Source organism: Pinus tabuliformis, chromosome 7 (genome assembly GCF_031772625.1).
Source record: "Pinus tabuliformis cultivar Carrire ecotype Pingquan chromosome 7, CPIR1, whole genome shotgun sequence".
Classification (NCBI taxonomy): domain Eukaryota; kingdom Viridiplantae; phylum Streptophyta; class Pinopsida; order Pinales; family Pinaceae; genus Pinus; species Pinus tabuliformis.
The window spans coordinates 1540036935-1540058188 of NC_142293.1; the positions used below are offsets into that span (position 1 = coordinate 1540036935).

General features: G+C 32.3%; 1 protein-coding gene across 1 annotated transcript; it reads right to left on the reverse strand.

The window, feature by feature from the left end:
• Window positions 1-12176: 12176 nt before the first annotated feature.
• On the reverse strand, window positions 12177-16128 carry LOC149253763 (protein LURP-one-related 16-like). Its single transcript, XM_089456919.1, has 3 exons — window positions 15787-16128; window positions 14434-14682; window positions 12177-12495 (listed from the first exon to the last, which is right to left on the reverse strand). The coding sequence occupies exons 1-3, from the start codon at window positions 16021-16023 to the stop codon at window positions 12355-12357; spliced, it is 627 nt and encodes a 208-aa protein (XP_089313045.1). The 5' UTR covers window positions 16024-16128; the 3' UTR covers window positions 12177-12354.
• Window positions 16129-21254: the final 5126 nt, after the last annotated feature.

Here is a 21254-nt window from a genome sequence, read left to right on the forward strand (position 1 = left end):
ATCTTAAAGGATAACCTAACTCTAGTGCATAATAGAATGAAACAACAAGTAGATCAGCATCACAATGAAAGAAGCTTTGATGTGGGTGTTTGGGTATTTTTATGGATACAACCATACAAAAAATGTCCCTCAAGTAAGCTAAGAAGGATGATAGATTATCACCCAAGTACTATGGTCCTTCCAAGGTGTTGCAAAAGATTGTATTATGGCATATAAATTAGAGCTACCTGTATCTTGGCAAGTGTACCTAGTTTTCCATGTCTCATGCTTGAGGAAGGTTATAGGTGACAAGATCCCAGTTCAAACTAAATTTCCAAAACTTGATGAGGAAGGAAAAATCATATTGGAGCCTGAAACAATAAAAAAAACAAGAATCCAACAACTATAAAATCGACCAATTTCAGATGATATCATTAAGTGGAACAACTTACCTACTAAAAATTACAAATGGGAAGATGTGTATTTCATACAAAAGCATCCAGAACTACGCAAACATTGAGTGTAACAATTTTTTGAAGGAGAGGGGCATTTTAAGTTCCTATAATGCTAGTGTAGCCCCACATTATTATTGTTTTTCCTCATAAAAGCCCACTATTGTTATTTTTATACCCTTACATTATTATTTTTATATGGGCCCTAATTATATTTTGACCCTTTTGGCTCCTATATATACTAAGGAGTTATTTTCATTTGAATCATCCAAGAATTGTTCATTTATGTGATGTAAAGGGAGGTTTTCCCCTTGAAGTAGCTTATTATGTAGTCATTGATGTATGTTTTCTTATGTTTATACATTATTTTGATCTGGATACATAACAAATTTTTAGTCACATGTTCAATGTAAAATGTCATAAAAAGGAGACAGGTTTACCAGTGGTATCACACAAACCAAGTCAATAGGAGGAAGTTTCTACTTTCTAACCTTTATTGATGATTTTAACAAAATGACATAGGTCTTCTTCATTAAAAGATCTGATATATTGAAAAAATCAAGTGGTTTAAATCCATTGCAAAGAAGTAAAGTGGAAAGAAAAATAAAGTATCAATATCAAATGACAGAGGTGAATATGATTCTATAGGATTTACAACATATTTCAAGGATTAAGGTATCATAAGACAAATTACAAAAAGGTACACTCCACAACAAAATGGAGTATCATAATGGAAAAATTAGACCATCATGAATATCGCAAGAAGCATGTTGAAGGTAAAGAATTTTCCAAATGAGTATTGGGTAGAATCAATAGCATAATCAATATTTATTTTGAACAAATATCCAACCAAAAGTGTTAAATAAATATTTCCCTTAGAATCTTGGAGTGGTATGAAGGCAATTGTATCACACTTGACTACCTTTGGTCGTGTATCCTATCCACATGTTCCAAAAGAAATGATATGAAAATTTGATGACATAAGTGAAAAATACATATTTTTTGGCTGCAGTGAAGAATCTAAGGCTTATAAATTGTACAATCCTATCACCAAGAATGCAATTACTTCAAGGGATTTTAAATTATTTAAAGATCAATCATGGAATGAATGAGATAATAGAACAAATAGGAATCAAGTGTTTTGAAATGCATTTGAATTAAGTGAAGCAACACAAGTAGAACAAACAAGACAAGGACTTCCATGGATACAAGTTCCAGTTGAAGGGGGAAATCAACGAGGACAAAATGCACATAGTCCATCCTCAAGTAACAAATTTGATCCCACCATTCCACAAAAATTAAGACATTTCAAAGACATTTATGAACAACTAGATAATGGATAAGTACATTTTGCCTTGTTGTCTTGTCGACTAACATATTTTTAAGAAGTAGTAAAAAAGAAAGAATGAATTGAAGCTATGAATGAGGAAATTGCAGCAATATATTAGAATGACACATGGAATATTATATATATACCAACAGGAAAAATAATTGTTGGAGTCAAATGAGTCTATAATACCAAGTTTAATGAAAAAGGGAAAATTAAAAACATAAAGCTAGATTTTAACAAAAGGCTTTACATAGCAGCCTGGAGTAGATTGTGAAGAAACCTTCACCTTAGTAGCAAGGTTGGACACTATGAAAACAATATTGGCAATAATAGCAAAACGCATTGGCTATTTTACCAAATGGATTTCAAATCAACAACTTTAATGGTATCTTGAAGGAATAAGTTTATGTAGATCAACCTGTAGGATATGAAGTCAAGAGTCAAGTGCTGAAAGTTATAAAATACTTTGTATGGTTTAAAACAAGTCCCTCGAGCATGGTACCGTATAATTGATTCTTATCTTCTCATAAAATTATTCAAACACATCATTAATGAGCACACTCTTTATACAAAATTACATCTACAAGGTGATATTTTGATTGTTTGCATTTATGTCGTTGATACACTTTACATATGAAATGTGTGACTTGAAGATTTTCAAACAATGATGGAGAAGGAATTTGACATTACCAATCTTGACCACAAGAGATACTTTCCTGGAATACAAGCTGAGGAGTTTAAAAAGTGAATTCTCATTTTCCACGCAAAGTGTGTAAGAGCCATTTTGACAAGGTTCAAGAGAAGTGAGTGCAAGACAACAAACACATCAAGTGTCCTAATAAAAAATGATAATAATCTAGTAGTCAATTCCACTTTGTACAAGTAGCTAATAGGTAGCCCAATGTATCTCATTGTGACAAGTCCTGACATAATGTATTTAGTTAGCCTTATATCCAAGTTTATGGAGTCACCAAAAGAAACCCATCGGAAAGCAAGAAAATGGATTTTAAGGTATATTGGAAGAAAAATACAGTGTGGAATTCTATACATTGATTTCAAATATAACCATCACGTTGGTTACATAGATAGTGATTTTCAAGGAAGTAATGATGACAGAAAGAGTACCTCAAGATATGCATTTCACCTAGGTACAAGATTGATTTCATGGGAATCCAAGAAGAAACACATTGTCTATATTTCATCAACAAAAGAAGAGTATGTAGTAGCGACAAGAATAACATGCCAACCAATTTGGTTAAGAAGATTGATAGGGGATCTTGAGCCTGAAGATAAGAAGGAGCCAACTCCTATTTTTTATGATAATAATTAATCTATTACACTTTCTAGAAATCACGTCTTTCACTACAAAAGTAAACACATTGACATTCATTTTCACTTCATATAAGAGTTATTCAACAATGATGAAGTCAATCTTTAATTTTTTAATTCCAAAAATCAGTTCAAAGACATCTTTATAAAACCATTAGAAAAACCAAGTTTTGAATTTCAAATACAATGCTTAGGAATTGTTTGTGCTGAAAATTATAATGAAGATGAATTCAAAATTAAGGGGAGTGTTGATTGCAATTGTTTACTACATATTCGAGTTATCAGGTGGTTTACTTATTCAATAGTTTTGGTAGGTTATTGTATTCAATGCACAAGTAGTAACTTGCAATAATGAGTTAGATCATATGAAACCAAAAATTTTGATATATATAAGAATTTAGTTATCAATAATTATTTAGTGAATGGTAAAGAATTAACCTCCACATAATATTTATGGAACATGTTTAGTAGTAATCACAATAAAGGATTGAGATTGATATTAAAGATAGTTATACATTGTTTACTTTACAATTTAATTTTAAAAAATATATTATTTTTGCATGTATCATTTTATTTTTATTGCTTATATATATATATATATATATATATATATATATATATATAGTTATACATTGTTTACTTTACAATTTAATTTTAAAAAATATATTATTTTTGCATGTATCATTTGATTTTTATTGCTTATATATATATATATATATATATATATATATATATATATAGAGTTATACATTGTTTACTTTACAATTTAATTTTTAAAAATATATTATTTTTGCATGTATCATTTGATTTTTATTGCTTATATATATATATATATAGATATATATATATATATATATATATATATATATATATATATATATATATATATGAATTTATTTTATAATTGATGAGGAATAATAATAATTTTAAATAAATATTAAGAAATATATAAATTAAGTATTTTAATTTCTATTATAATTTGTTATTTATTAACGTTTAACTAGTATTGTTTCTTGAAAATGCAACAAGAAAATCTAGTTTTGACTTTGCCTTGGTCAAACTAGATTAAAATTTGAAATTCAATTTTAGTAAAATACTTGGAGGTAGTTAAGTGAGGTGATATGAAACTTATCACTCAGTTAACTCAGTTAATTCAAGTAGGAGCCACTTGAGTTCTTTATAGTATGATTGATTTCTAATTTCTAGCAATCAGTTTGAGTTAATTTGAGTTATTATGATTTTAACTAGTTCTAACTATTAGAGAACTAGTGGAGGACCCAGTAGTGGGGTATGTACCTCACTGATCAACCAAGTAAGTCATCAATCAACCTAGAATAATTGATGCATGCAGGAAACTCTATTTACCCAGTTGAGATTGGAGTTCAAGGAAAGTGTACTATTAATTATAGGCAATTCCAGAATGTATATGTGGTGCATGTGGTCAGAGAAGGGATTACACGGATTGCACAGTTCTTGATGGGTAGTTTCCCTAATTAATAGGAGCTAATTCCTTATTGAACAAAACAAGGAAATAGGGATTTGGGCAGGCAATAATTTGTTTTAAGTATTGAACAGACACATCTTGTGAGGCAGAGAGATAAATTATACTATTGCAGAGGTTGCTTAGGCTTGAACAAGCATTGCATTTCTTCTATATTTTATGATTAATGCAATACAAATAGGAAGGGGTTTTGAGCATTTTCTTTCCCCTAGATAATTATTCCTGTTTGTGAATTGATTCATGTCACATGTTTATGATTTCCTTTCTCGATTGTGAATTTCTTTCGGCAAATGAGTAGAGTAGATTCAAGTTTTATGTTTTAGTAAATTACATGAGAAGATTTAAATATACAGAGGAATTTCTACATCGTATGAGAGAAAGATTCATATTAGAGAAGACAATTTGAAATTGTCTTTGTAGGAGAATCACATTTGCAGGATCAATTTCAAGAGCTAGCAGGATGTCCTTCTATGGACTAAGGCTCGAGTATGCCCTCGACAGCAGCTCGAATTTTGTTGCTTGGAAGGACAAGATGGAGGCAGTGATGGAGGATAATGGGTTGAAGGAATTCATAGATATTGATATCCCAAAACCACTAGCTATTGATGTTCAAGATCTAGCAGAATGGAAGAAGTTTACAGGTAAGGCAAGGAGGATCATATTGGAAGGTGTGAAGGATCACATAGTCTCCAATCTCCATGAGAAAGAAACCATGTATGTAATGTGGCAAGCACTAACATAGCTCTTCCAGAACAATAGTGAGCACAGGAAGTTGGTGTTGAAGGACTACCTTTGGAATATCAAGATGCAAAAGATTGAATCAATTCAAGAGTACCTGAGCTAATTCACACAATGTCGTGATGAACTTGGAGGATTTGGGGTAACTGTTGTGGAGGATGATCTCATAAGCAGCCCTTCTAGGCCTTCCCAAGAGCTAGCACAGCTACTAGGATTCGGTAAATGGGAAGGAGAAGCTACCAAACATGGAAAATTTTAGGGGCTAATATTCGCAAGTGGGCTAATTTTCCATGATTTTTCCAAAAAAAAGTTTCGCCAATTTCCAATTTTTACAAAAATGATTTGCCCAAATTTTATAATATAAAATTATTTTACCTTAAAAATCACAAACATTATATAGAGAGTATATATAAAATCATTATGAATTTTAATAATTTTACAAATACATCAATAAATTTTTTATAGTTTGCATATTAGGGACTAGTGAGATTCGCCAATGTTTTTAAACTTCAAGATAATTTTTCATCCTTAAATTTTTCACTGCTACCAAATGGAATGCCTTTGATCGGATTTGGTACAAGAGGAGATAAGGTAGAATACTACAAATGGGACCTCATCCAAGGTTGTGGATGAGGAGAAATGTGCCTTGGCTAGAAAAAAAAACAAAGGGAAAGGGAATAAATCCCAATCCAAAGGAGAATCTGGTCAAGGGGGAAAGAAGAGAGACTTGTCCAAAATCAAGTGCTTTCATTGTCATGAACTGGGACATTATGCCATAAAGTGTCCACACAAGAAGGCTGGAAAGAAACCCTCAGGAGGAGCGACGGGTGAAGTTTTGGCTTCATAGTTCAAGCTTTATTTCACCCGCATTGCATGTATGGTGAGCATGGTGATGGGTAATGTGTGGTATTTGGATAGTGGAGACTCATTCCATATGGTGGGAAACCGAGAATTCTTCAGTGACTTGGAGGAGAAGGACCTCTAGATGCACATCGAGATGGGAGATGATGGAAGGTATAACGCAACTGATATTGGTACAATTACTTTTTGGAAGGCGTCTAGCTCCCCTCTCAAACTCAAGGATGTCATCTATGTTCCTGGTCTGAAGAAGAATCTTATTTTAGTTGTTATGTTGGAATACTATGGTTAATATGTGATATTTAGCAAATGAAATTATTTCCTCAAACACATCGCCATGGGAAAAGTGAAGAGGATCGAGGTTTGTGTGAAGAACCTATACAAATTAGATGTGGAAGATTGTGCATCATTAAGTACAAAATCAGCGAAGGTGCAGAGCCGAAATATCAGTGAATTATGACATAGAAGACTTGGCCATTTGCATCATGTTGCTTTGAAGATCATGCAACAAATTTCTACAGGACTTCCCAAAGGAGCACTAGATCAGTGAGATACATGCAAAGGGTGTACTTTGGGGAAGTACACAAAAGCCACCTTCCATGATCCTAGCAGTAAAGCGCAAGAAATACTCAAAATATTTCACTCTGATGTGTGTGGACCTTTCTCGATAGCCTCCACTGCCAAGCACAAGTATTATGTAATATTTGTAGATGATTTCTCACGAAAGTGTTGGATCTTCTTCATGCAAAAGAAAGACCATACATTCTCCAAGTTTGTTGAATTTAAAGCACTTGTTGAGAAAGAGATGGGTAAGAAAGTGAAGGCTCTTAGGAGTGATAACAAAGGTGAGTATGTGTCAAATGAGTTTAAAAATTTATGTGCAAAGGAAGGCATTCAACGGGAGTTGACAACACCCCACAACCCATAGAAGAATGGGGTGGCTGAGAGGAAGAACAAAAGTATTGTGGGAGCAGCAAGGGCGATGTTGCATGACCAAGTCATACCACTGCACTTTTGGGCTAAAGCATCCAACACAATGGTCTATTTGTAGAATAGTAGTCCTCATAGGATTCTTGGAATGAGTACACCAGAGGAAGCCTTTTCAGGGAAGAAGCTAGATGTGTCACACTTTAGGATCTTTGGATCATCATTTTACTAACATGTTTCCAAGGACTCAAGGAAAGAGCTAGAGCTAATAACAAAGTTGGGCATATTTTTGGGGTACACAGAAACACCTCATAACTATCGTGTGTACTTGTCATCTCTTAGGATGACAGTTGTTTGTAGAGATGTGAAGTTTGATGAGGAGAAGGAAATGAGGTGTTCTCTTGAGAGAGAGCTTCAGTTGCATTCAATTGAGGAGCTTTTAGCTCCAAAAGAATAACTTCAAGAAGTTGTGAAGTAGCCAAAAGTAGAGAAGTAGAGAGTGGAGACATCCACTCAAGAAAAGGCATCGAGAGATGGAAGGAAATGAACTAGGGAATCTGAAAAATTATTGCTTGATGCTAGAGAGAATGTGGGAGCACCCACATCACAGTATAGGTAAAGGAGGTCACCAGATCAGTACACTAGATACGTGGCTCTAATGAGTGAGCTTGTAGAGACAGAGCCATCCTCATTCAAGGAAGTTGTAGAGAAACTAGTATGGGTTGATGCTATGGTAGAGGAATATGATTCCATTATCAGAAACAATGTTTGGGAAGTGGTCCCAAGAGGACAAATCAGTGGTGGGTTCGAGATGGATCTTTAAGTTGAAGCAAGTAGCATACATTAGCATCGAGAAATAGAAGGCTAGAACTATGGCCAAGGGGTCCTCTCAAGTGGAGGGAATTGACTATGAGGAGATCTTTTCTCCAATATAAAAGTACTCTTCGATAAGATCAATTCTAGCAATTGCAGCGCAGATGGGATGGAAGATCCACTTGATGGATGTGAAGACAACATTCCTCAATGGAAATATGGAGGAAGAGGTGTACACTGAGCAACCAGAAGGTTTTGAGATCTTTGACAGAGAGTCACATGTGTGCAGACTCAAGTGAGTGTTCTATGGATTGAAGAAAGCACCCCGTGCTTGGTACACCGTGATCGACAACTATGTTACCGGGTTGGGCTTCACCAAAAGTGAAGAAGATGCAAACCTTTACCATATTATTGTTGAAGGTAAATTATTGATTATAGTAATATATGTCGATGATTTAATTTTAACCGACGATGTGAAGTTGCTCAAATCTTGCAAAGAGGATCTTGCAAGAGAATTCGAAATGAAGGATATGGGGCTCATGCATTATCTCCTCAGTTTGGAAGTATGGAAAGGACATGGGGAATTGCTTGTCTCTCAAAGTAAGTATGCCAATGAGATACTGAAGATGTTCCACATGGAGAGCACCAACCCATGGACACTCCTCTAGTAGGCAGTTGGAGGAAAGGCGATGCCATTTCAGGTGAGGAAGTTGAGGCTACCATTTATATGAAGATTGTGAGTTCACTTATGTATTTAGTGAACACACGACTAAACATGTGTTATGCAGTTAACCAACTTAGTCAAGCAATGGTTAAGCCAACCAAACTGTATTGGAAGGAAACAAAGCATGTGTTGAGATACCTCAGAGGCACCACTTAGTTTGGTCTTTGGTATAGATGAATAAAGGGAGTGAAGTTGTAAGGCTTCACAAATGCAGATTGGGTGGGGAGTCCATTAGACAGGAAGAGCACATCAAGAGGAATTTTCAGTGGTGGGTCATCATCAGTTTCTTGGTGTAGCGAGAAGTAGAGATCTATTGCACTCAACTTAGAAGAAGCAAAGTACACGGTTGCAAGTTAAGCAACATGTGAGGTGATCTATATGAGAAAGATTATTGTTGGGTTATTTGGTCAGATGATGGATCCTACTATGATTTAATGTGATAATAAAAGTTGTACCAAACTCTCTCAGAATCATGAATTTCATTATCGATCCAAGCATATTTACATCTGGTATCACCATCTATGAGATTGCGTGTGGAGGCAGTTCATGTTTTTGCAAGAGTGCATTCCTAAAGAGGAACAAGATGCATATATTTTGACAAAGGAATTGTCAAAAGGAAAATTTGAGTTTCATAAAGCTAGGATAGGGGTATCAGATAAGCCATTTCTTCTTGAGAGAGAGTGTTGAAAATGCAACAAGAAAATCTAGTTTTGACTTTACCTTGGTCAAACTAGATTAAATTTCAAATTTCAATTTCAGTAAAATACTTGGAAGTAGTTAATTGAGGTGATATGCCACTTATCACTCAATTAACTAGTTAATTCGAGTAAGAGATACTTGAGTTCAGTTTAGTATGATTGATTTCTAATTTCTAGCAATCTATTTCAATTAATTTGAGTTATTATGTTTTTAACTAGTTCTAACTGTTAGAGAACTAGTGGAGGGTCCAGTAGTGCGGTGTGTACCTTAGTGATGAACTAGTTAACTCATCGATAAGCCCAGAATAATTGATGCATGCAGGTTGAGATTGGAGTTCAAGGGCAGTGTACTATCAGTTGCAAACAATTCCGAATTGTATAGGTGGTGCATGCAGTCAGAGAAGGGCCTACAGGGATTGCACAGTTATGGATGGATAATTTCCCTAATTAATAGGGGATAATTACTTATTGAACAACGCAAGGAAATAGGGAATTGGGCGAGCAGGAATTTGGTTAATTATTAACCAGACTCTACTTGTGAAGCAGTGAGATAGACTATACTAGTGTAGAGGTTGCTTAGGCTTGAGCAAGCATTTTATTTATTCTCTATTTTTTTATTAATGCAATACAGATAGGAAGGGGTTTTGAGCAGTTTCTTTCCCCTAGATAATTCTCCGTGTTTGTGTATTGATTCATGTCGCATGTTTATGATTTCCTTTCTCAATTGTGAATTCCTTTCCGCAAATGAGTGGAGTAGATTCAAGTTTTATGTTTTAGTAAATTACATGAGCAGTATTGAATCTGCATAGGAATTTCTACATTGTTTATATGGCTAAATTAATTTATATAATTTTAATGATAAATAAATTTTAATTATAGAATTTCATTTAATAAAACTTTTGAAAAATTAATTAACCTACATTATTGGAAACGACCACAAATAAATCCCCTTCTTAGTAATGGAGTCCAGATTCTATTTCGCCTCACCTCGTCCAATCTGCAAAGCCAAATGTGACTAACTAATTAAGATTTTGGTGGCCTATTTTAAGCTTTAGAATCGTTACATCTTTTTATTCCATGAGGTTCTTTTTTTTGTAAGCTTCGTCAAAAGATTTCGATTCATGCTAAAAGATGTTACATTGATAGCTGATCATACTTCCAAAAAAACACATTCTGAGGTTATTACTTCAACTAGGAATAACCAAAAGACACCATGAAATTTAGGATACAAAATTTTGATTGTCGCATAGACAAGGCTATCCTTACATACTTGATGTACTTGTGCAGTGATATCTTGAGACTTTTACAAAATTTAGGAAGACTATATAGAGACGAGGGAGCGATAAAACACAGTTTCTAATACCAACCAGGCAATTACATTTGAAACACATCCAGAAAACAAAAAATGAATTGTGTTCCAAACTGCCATGTCAAACTGCATCCTAAAACAAAAAACGAAAAGAGAATTGTGTTCCAAAGTTCCATGCCATAAACCCGCTATGAAGACTAGTGCAAACCCATGGATTATCCCACCCTTGAGACAAGTGCATTAGGCAACAGAGACCATTAGTCAGAAATGATGACCAGAAAGAAGAGAGAAGAGTTTTCTTGAGGAGAGTTTCAAGCAGAAGAATTAATAACTATTGGTGCTTCATGTGACTCATGAGGCTCAATACCCGAATCAGATACCACAAACCGCTCCACCCTTGTAGGTTGTAGAAAATGTCCCATAGAATTATCTTGAGATCCTCCTAACCTACAAACAATTTGTAGTTGTCAACCTACTTGTTATGAATAACCATATGGAGGAATGATTCCATTTGTCTTGTAGAGAAAGGGAGTGAAGAAAGTGATGCCTAAGCTTCTTGAAGTTCCCCTGATCAGAAACTCACTTGAGGCTATTGCCTCCAATATTAGAATCAGAAAAATATAGGGAGTCATCAAACTCCTTAGCCTTTAGATGGAGAATTTCTTTCCTCACTTCGAGAGGAACTGAATGAAAGTGTTTTGCCATTGGCTCGCATCCAAACAAATGCCACCAATGAGAGGAAAATGAATTGGATGCGCAACCATGAAAATTAGATAGGCCACCATGAAGTAGTCATAATTACCTAGCAAATAGGATAATGGAACAAAAAGAGTGAAACCGAAGGCGAGCACTTACGGAGATATACTCTTATGTGTGGAGAAACACCCGAACAAAGAAGACATTATCTCCCATTCTAAAGGACAAAAGAGTGAAGATATAAAAAAAAGCGACAAGATTTTAATAAAATTACAAGCCCTAACTCCCAATAAACCGCAATATGTGAAAGAAGCGACCTTGAACTTACTGCGAAAGGTTCAAGTTCGTATTATTCGTTTGATTAGCCATTTTATTGGGAAAGAATCACGAATTTATACAATAAAACGTAATCGTGCAAGCAAAGTCGAAAAACGAAAAGCTTTGGAATAAATTTATTTATGTATAGTTGGAAAAGCCCACGTTCGTAATCGACCTTGAACACATTCCATGAGGTCTTATTATTCGTTTGATTAGCCACTTTAATGGGAAAGAATACGAATTTAGACAATAAAACGTAGTCGTGCAAGCAAATTCGAAAAACGAAGAGTTTTGGAACACATTTGTTTGTATAGTTGGAAAAGCCACGTTCGTAATAAATTTATTTATGTATAGTTGAAAAAGCCCACGTTCGTTCTTCATCATTTACAGGGCATTTAACATCTGGAATTTAAGAGCTTTCAGCTGCCATGGAGGTACTGACAATCTCTCATCATATTATTTTCACCAAATTTCACTCGAACTTTCTACTTTCAGGGTCACATCTCCATCAAAGCCAATTCCATTTTTAAAATAACTAAAAACCAAAGTATTCCACATGTTGTGATACATTAAGATAGGAGGAATGGCTAGACTTCTTATTCCATGCCTCCTTTCTTTTTCAAGGAGCATCTATATGTTTACATAATTAGCTATAGCTAATAAAATATCACTGCTGTCAGGATTAGGAATCGTCTCCACTAAGTTTGTACAGAACTGTTACCAACCCAAATACAAATGCTTGATCAATTCCCGGCTGCACTACAACGTTGTATATGTTCTTCATGTTCCCCATCACATCTGTTATGGCATCATTTAGTTTCACCTGCGCAACATATAACAAGCCTAATGTCAGCGTTATGTGCAGACTTTCATTACAACAGGAGCCTCAAACACAGACCTTATAACAGGCACAAAAATATAAGTGAATGCACAAAAATATAAGTGAATGGACATGCAAAAGATGATGCACATGGGTTTCTAAACATTTATTTGAGTTTCAGCAAAACCTAACAGAAGAAAGACACGAATAAAGATTTGAATTTTTGTCTAAATTATAGAAAAAAAAAATGAAATAATATGTAGAAAATATTAAATAGCTTATGGCTGCTGTAAACATCTTTTATTTATGTGTTTTTTATTTATATGAGAGAATTGATGATCTAATTTAAAAATCAAAAATAAAAAATATTAAAGACGATGAACCATATTTTTTGGTTCGAACAAATGAATTATGATGTGATTAGGTCCATAGATGTCTATAAGTGCTGTAAACATTTCTTATTGATGTGTTATGGATTTATATAAGAGAATTGATTATGTATTATGGATTTATATAAGAAAATTGATTATGTAATTTAAAAATAAAAAATATTATAATGTTGATAGATATTTTTTTCAAATATATTTTAATGTTAATTTCTTTCTAAAAATATAGATGAGTTGAAAATAAAATATATTATTAAGATATTTTTAAAATAAAAATAAAGTTCAAACTCAAATCTAATGATTGGTAATCACATATAATAATAGGTAATCATAACATTTATATTAAAAAGACTTAAAGCTATCCCTAATACATCTTCAAATAACAAATATGACATAAATTTGTTTTACAGTTCTTACTTTTTCAATCTAAAATGCCTAACATTCATACATTTAAATTATTTTAATAGTATAAATATTTTTTTATGAATATATTATTGATGAAGATTAAAAATATTTATTCATATTATTATCAAAATAAAAGCACATCGTCAAAGTTTATATTGATAATGATAATGATCTCAAAAATATATAAAAAATTGGAAAATCCAAATTACATTATTAAATTATTTTTTATATTGAACTTTCAAATTTGATTGAAAAGTCATATACGTTTAGAACAGACTTTAGGAATTGAAGGGAGGATGGAGAGTAGTAGTAAGACATGAGTCCGGATATGTCCGTCATCATTCTGGAAATTTCCACAAGTCAATCCCTAGTCTCATGTGTAGCAAAGAGTCTACAGTTGCATGTTGTTCAGAGGGGTGATGGGAGAGGGAAGTAGCTAGCTTTGAGGGGTGATGGGAGAGGGAAGTAGCTAGCTTTGTTTTATAGGGCAGTTGAGAACCGACGACCGACTACCTGCTCTAGATAACACGTAAGCAGCTTTCGAGTTCAAGGGTGGTGGACTCTATTTGGTGTTGGGCTTAATAGGTACAGATATGATTACTTCTAAGTTGTATCTAACTGAGATGTGTAACCTGTCCGAAAAACGGCTTGATTTGACCTTTAAATAGGCTTTAAACCACATTTGGCCAGCTTTGAGCCTTGAACCTTGAACCTTTGTCCAGCTAAAAAAATATAACTTTATAAAAAAAAATATTTCATTATATAATTTTTCATTAAATTATTTCTTTTATTATCAAAAATATATTTTTAATTTATTAATATATTCTATATTTTTAAATATTATAAGGCTATGCCAAAATTATATAACTTAGATAACTAATACTACGATTCTAGTAATTTTTTATATAAAATTTTAAATAATATATCAATATTGTCGAGTTTTTAAATAATACATCAATATTGTATAACCTCAACATTCCCAATATTTTAAGTAAATTTTTTGATGAAATTTTATGGAAAAATGAATAACAAAAATATGTCCAAACTATAACATCCTTACAATACCTTTTGCCAGATTAATCATCTTCCTAAATGGTTGACTCTTATAAATCAAACCATCACACTATAAACCAGCAAACAAGGAAATTACCTCTGCAATAATTGAATGAGAGTCATCATAAATAACACAGGCTCGTTCACTGAAACTGCCCACAATCTCATATTCCATTCGCTTTCCAGTATTCGGTGAATTAGTGAGGAAGACCTTAATAGGGTTCTTCTCCGAGAAAGTAAGGGTGGAAGCAGTGACCTTAAAAATGGGTTTCTCGTTACCATCGATCTCGTCCTTAACGAAGCCGTTCCAGTGCTTGTGAAAACTGAATACCTCCACCACACCAATCTGCAAAATACATACAGACATGCCATATTGTTATATTGAGAGGACAAGTTTAATTAATATAAGAAATGGTTTTCCTGCTGGAATCTTGCAATAAGTTTTAAGCAATATTGTGAATATATTTTTTAATTGTGAATATATTTTTTAAGTTTAAAATGTATTTTTTCAATATTTTAAAAATAGTAGATACTTAAATTTTACAGATTAAACCGTTTAAATTTTTTATTAAATATTTGGTAAAAATAAGAAATTTGGTAAAAATCTCTATTAAACTTTTGATAAAATTGATTAAAATTTGATAAAACCATGTTGTCTATTAATTAAGCTAAATAGCCAATATGATACCAACGCTTTGGAATTTAGGCCATTCTTTACTATTTAGACCTATCAACTCTTAATCTAAACATTTTTTTACAAATGTAATTGGTTTATCAGGTGGGTTGTTTTTATGGTGCTTGTGCTAGGAGAGCATGTGGTTGTGGAGCAGTTATTTATATTGAGGCTGATAAATTTGAGGCTGATAAATTCTATCACTTTTAGTGGGAAGGAGGGAAAGGATCCAATAGTAGGGCAGAAATCATAGGGTTGTGGGGAGTATTGATTGCGGCCAAATGGTTAGGAATTAATCAAATACAAATCTATAGAAATGCCAAGGGCATAATAGAATGGGTCAAGGGACAAAATGATTTCAATCCTCCAATTTTAATCAATTGGATGAATCCCATCAAAACTCTGGCAAAGACCTTTCAGCAAGTAAAATTTGATCATATCTATAGAGAACAAAACTAGACAGCTAATTTCCTATCAAAGAGAGGTATAAAGAAGGACATCAATCTATTTTAAACCATCTATTTTATAAAAACCATTACAATTTCAAACCATCTTGTGTAACAAAAAAATATCAATCTCATGGATATCATTAAAGATATTTTGAGGTAATGCTTTAAAAATGCTATAGATTTAGATAATTATATAATCCAAAATAAAATAGATAGAAAATGTAACCAGAAATATGTACTACCATTTTATTAATAAAAAGAGTAGTTTTTTTCTACTGAAAAGAAAATACACATATCAAAAAATCAGTGTGTCTGTCATTCATAAAACCTTGCGTTTCAGGGTGAGTATCGCCTTCCCTTCACCGTCATTAAGAACAGCTTGGTGTTTAACCATTGCACCGCATCCCTCCGCTCTGAATACTTCGTTTCCTCCACAGTCCATGACTACAAATCCGCCGCCATTGACAGCGCAGGGCCTCTTCCTCACAACAAACATTGTTTTCGAGGTAGAGCAGAACTGTTTGCTAACTATGGGCCTAACAATATCGTCTGGGTTTGCAGTCATTTTTTCTTCTCCGTCCTCTTCTGATCCAAAAAAGTCTATTATTTTCTGTCACAGCATTAAACGCATTAAACTCAGGGAACTAAATAGACCCCGGCACACTTCAAAACTTAGGGCAAGAGAGGTATTGGACGTAAAGTAAATCCGAAAGGTTACCAAAATCTCTTTAATATTTTGGTGGGGCATGCAATTGGCTGGGTACTACAGGCTTTTGAGTCTCGCGTGTTACAATTAGGTTTCTCCTAGTTTTCTTAATCTGAAAGTAATCACTTTTTGTTGGGCAATGGGATTCGTTTGGTACTGTGGGTATTTTGTTTTGCGTATGAAACTGATGTTAAAGGAAAATGAGATTCGTACGAAAAACGAGGCCCACAATATATTAGGGCGAATCTGTGGCTTGAGTTGAGGATGAATGCATGAACGAATAAGCTTTTTGACTCAGGACGAACAGTAGTCTATGCAGCAGGTAATCGTAGCATTGCTTTTAAAGCATACATATTCTAAAGTAGTTCGCAGTTTGGCGGGTGGGGATTTGCTTTTGCGAATGAACGTGACATAATTATTAAGAATAACCAAAGCAATGAATATGAGGACGAAAGTAGAGGATTTAAGTTGAACAGTGAGCCTTAAAAAGTTTCAGAGGTCGCAATATTCTCACCATTAATAATATTTAAATTCATCGCAATACCAGGAAGTTCAGCTCTCGTGCTCCAAAATTGTGATTATCTGCTTTTGTTTTTGGAATCACAAGTTTGGTTTTGTTTTTGGAAACACAAGTTTGCAGCGTGAATTGCTCATCATTTAAATGGCTAAGAGTTTGATGTTAAATATATATGTGCAACTAAAATATCAATTTTAAAAATATAAATTAAGATTTGATCATAATTTTTTAGTAAGATTTAATTAGAAAGCTCATAATGTCATTCATAATATAAAATTTAATTTATTAATATGTGATATTTAAAAATTATTATTAACAATAACAAAAAGTGGAGAATAAATAAAAAGCTTTAATACCCATATTAAATAAACATTTAATTTTAAAAAATTATATATTGTATAAAGCAATTAAAAAAACTATTCTACTTTTTAGACATTTTTCAATCACTTTTGTTTCAAATTCAATAAAGATTTATTGGAATTATAAAGAGTTAGAATCCAGTCATGCATTCAAATATACAAATTAAACAATGAAACATATATATCCATCTTAACCATAGACAAATAGATCATATTTAATAAAGTGCAAACTTTTTTTCATGTTTTACACTCTAAAAAAAATTTACACTAAATTCTCTTAATACTTTACTGCATCCATAATTAAAATGAATTCATACTAATAATATTTTAATTCAAAATATTTTTAATTTTAATAGATTTAATTCTCTATTCAAATTTAATAAAATATATATATATATATATATATATATATATATATATATATATATATATATATATATATATATATATCAAATTAATCATACCCAAATAACTTTCATCTCTTTTATGGCTCTATCGTCATGTTAGGCCTGTGGGATTGACAGAGAGGGTAGGGATGGCTATACTGGAAACTCCAGGTTGAGCTTATATAAAGCAAATGGAGACAAGTTATGCCTAGAGATGATGATGAATCTATTTTATAAAAAAATCCAAATTAAAAAAATCTACTTTAAAATTCCAAAACAAAATTAAAGAACTCCCTCATGAAATTAAAAAAAAAAAAAAATTGTAACTAATAAAACAAATGATTATCAACTTCGAATCAATGGAAGCATGCCGCATCTCTAATCGTATGCACCATCTTTAATCACTCACAAATCATACACATTTGTGAAGTATCTTTTTTTTCAGAAAGAAAAGCTATATTGTATTATAATGAGCGTGTATAATAGCATATAGCCTAAAAAAACCTTCTATCCTTTATGCAATTTTTCTCTCTACAAAAGAAACAGAGAAAAAATTATCTCAACCATTTTAACATAAATAATTTTTAACGCACCATCTTTAATCACTCACAAATCATACACATGAAATGTGTGAATTTTTTCCTTTTTTTAATATGTTAAAAGAAAAACCTTCCATCATTTATGAAATTTTTTTCAATTATCTTAACTGTTTTAACCTAAATAATTTTAAACAATTTTTTTTTGTTATATTTATAGAAAATTAGATTTAATTAATTATAAATCAACCTGATCTCCATACAAGAAAACCATAATTAAAAAAAAAATAGATAACTATACTTAGTATAATCAATACAAAATAACTTTCACTATATGTAACATTGGGAAGGGCCAAATATTGGAACAAGATAGTTGTCATGACTCTACATATAAGGATGTTTATGTAAGTTACAACTAATAAGAGTTGGTTTTATTGAAAAAAATAAAAATAATACTAATAAATTTTTAGGTTTTTGGAAGTAATTATCATTTATTTAAAGTAATTAGTTGTATTAATTTCAATAATAAAATAATGAAAAACAATAATATACATTGATTTTAATAATGATATAATGAAAAATATTCTAATTATAAAATAGTTGTATTGATTTTTAACAATAACATAACACAAAAAATAAAGCATAAAGCAATTGATACTTTATATTGATCTCAACACCAAAATAGTGTAAAACATGAAGTGAAATAACTTTAACAACAATATATTGCAAACCAATTTCTAGATACTTATAATAAATTAAACTCCTATATTTTTTTCTGAAATATAATTCATATATTAATATTTATATATTAGTAAATTGATATACAATATATTAAAATCCAAATTATATAGTAAATGCAAAATATAATTATAAAAAACATATAAAATTGGAAAGTGAATTCATTTAATATTACTAAAAAAATACATAGTATAGCCTTTATAGCAATACTATATATCTCTAATGTATGGCCTTTATAACAATACTATATATCTCTAATTAAAGGTTTAAATGATTTTCTAAATCAACCTCTTTTATCATCTTATTCATCTAAAAGATGGAAGGCTATCCCGTGTAGATTAAAATAAATGATGATGGGTAAGCATTTTTACTTTATTATTATTCACTATATAATTTAAAAATTATGAAGTATAAATTTTTATAAATACTATTTAAATTAAAATTAATTCATAACTCATACAAATTTTAAAATTTATTTCTTTATAATATTATTTAAATTAAAATTAATTCATAAATTTTCACTGGGTTAGATTCATCATCTGAATTCCCTAACCCTCATCCGCCACTTTGAATACTTTGCTGCCTTCAATGTTCGCCACTATAAATCCGCTGCCATTAACGCACATGGCCTCTTCCTCATAGGGTATCTGAAGGAGTCAAGCAGAAAAGTTTACTAACTACGGGCTGAATAATAACAAGGACTCTCGCGGCTTTGAAATCGCAGGGATCAAGCCGAAGGCCGACATATTTCAATTTCCACGGCAACTCTGGTTGAAAAGACAAGAGCCTGTAACTTTTGCTTGCGTAATGGGATCGGTTGAGCACTATATCTGTAGGGATAGATATAGGCATCGAGTATTAGAATGATATTTCTGGTTTGCTTTTCAAACTCAAAGGTAAAGATGATATCGTCGCAGAATCTGGCTTTAAACAATAAAGGATAAATTCTCCAGCGAGCGAGCGAAGCTTTTCAGTCTCTTCAAAGGCCACACCTTTCAGCTGGATAATAATTGTGGTGCTGTGTTTAATAAAGTATTTTATGATTGAGTAGGGGTTGTTAAAGCACTTTTGCTATTGAGAAATTGTAGGTTCAATTTTCTACACACTCTAGAAGTGATTTTTTTGTTGGTTTACATGCACATTAACCTAGCATAAAGCACACTTAGCTTTAGTGCTGGCATCCAATTAAGCTTTAACTTAGTTGCTCTATATATTGATTTTTTTATCACTAGTGAATATGCAAAATTCATTTTCTCTTCTATTTTTTCTCAATTCTTGTAAGTTTATGCAATTATTCTCCCCTAAGTCCTTACATGTGCAGTCTCTAATAAGTAAACATGATATCAGAGCTTCCAGGGCCTTGGAAAATGTGTATGAACATTTGATTTGCATATCAGAATATTGAAGAAATGTTGCTACCTCCACAAGGTGAAAGAATGGAGTTCGCATCTTGAGCTATTCTCACTCTATACAACTTCCAATGGAAGCCAGATTTGCTTCACCTCATAGGCAAAGACTTGTAAAGGATAGTTATGGATACAAAAACTAAACCCGATTCTGCCAAATCCAAATACTTCAATAGGATGGACAAGGCTTTTGGTCTTCTATTGTTGACCATATTTCCAGGGTTGCATTTCCATGTAAACACATGCACCACTCCAAATGACCTCTGGAAAACCATGGAGATATTATTTGGAAAGCAGGATGACATGCACGCTTGTCTTCTCGAAAATGAGCTAAATTCATTAGACTCGAGCACCTTTGAGAACATTTAAGATTTCTTTACACAATCCAAATCATTGTCTCTTCATTTACAGGATTGTGGGTGTTGGGTGTAGTATATGTTATATGAATAGACCAATATTTAATGTCAAATTGTATTTAATGTCAATTCGTGAGTTTGTAAACTTCGAGGCACAACATTGGAAATGCCAGAGAGAGCCCCCAACAACTTGCAAATCAAATTCTAGTCTAACATGCACATCAATCTCAACAATTAATTTGAAACTTGCACTTCAAAAGCAATTTGAGAAAACATAAACACCAATCCTGGAAGCTAAAAGAAAGCCTTAATCTAACATTTGGAAAGCAAAAGAAAAACCTACATTATTATAAATTGCAAAAGAAACACTAACTATTGACAAACAAAATGTAAATCCTATCTAATATTTAAGTGGAAACCAAAAATGCCTACCAATTCAAACTAAACAATATAAAAAAGGTAGACTGTAAATGTTGAAAGAAATTCAAATTCAAGATCAATCCACACCATTCTCCATGTAAAGAAGATTAAAAAGAACCTGATTCACTGAAGCATCATCAAACCTTATTCAATACATTCACTGTGTAAGCATCTTATGTGGATAAGATTGAAACCAAAAAAAACACCTGCTCTCTTTGTCACACTGCAGTAATTGAAACAAATAACACCTCGAAGAAATCGATAGTTTCAGAAAGAGAAGCAACACATCAGAGAAATGATCAAAGGTAGTGCATCTCAATGCAAGAAGGATAAAACTATCAATCCACAATTTACCATTTATTAACAAATGCA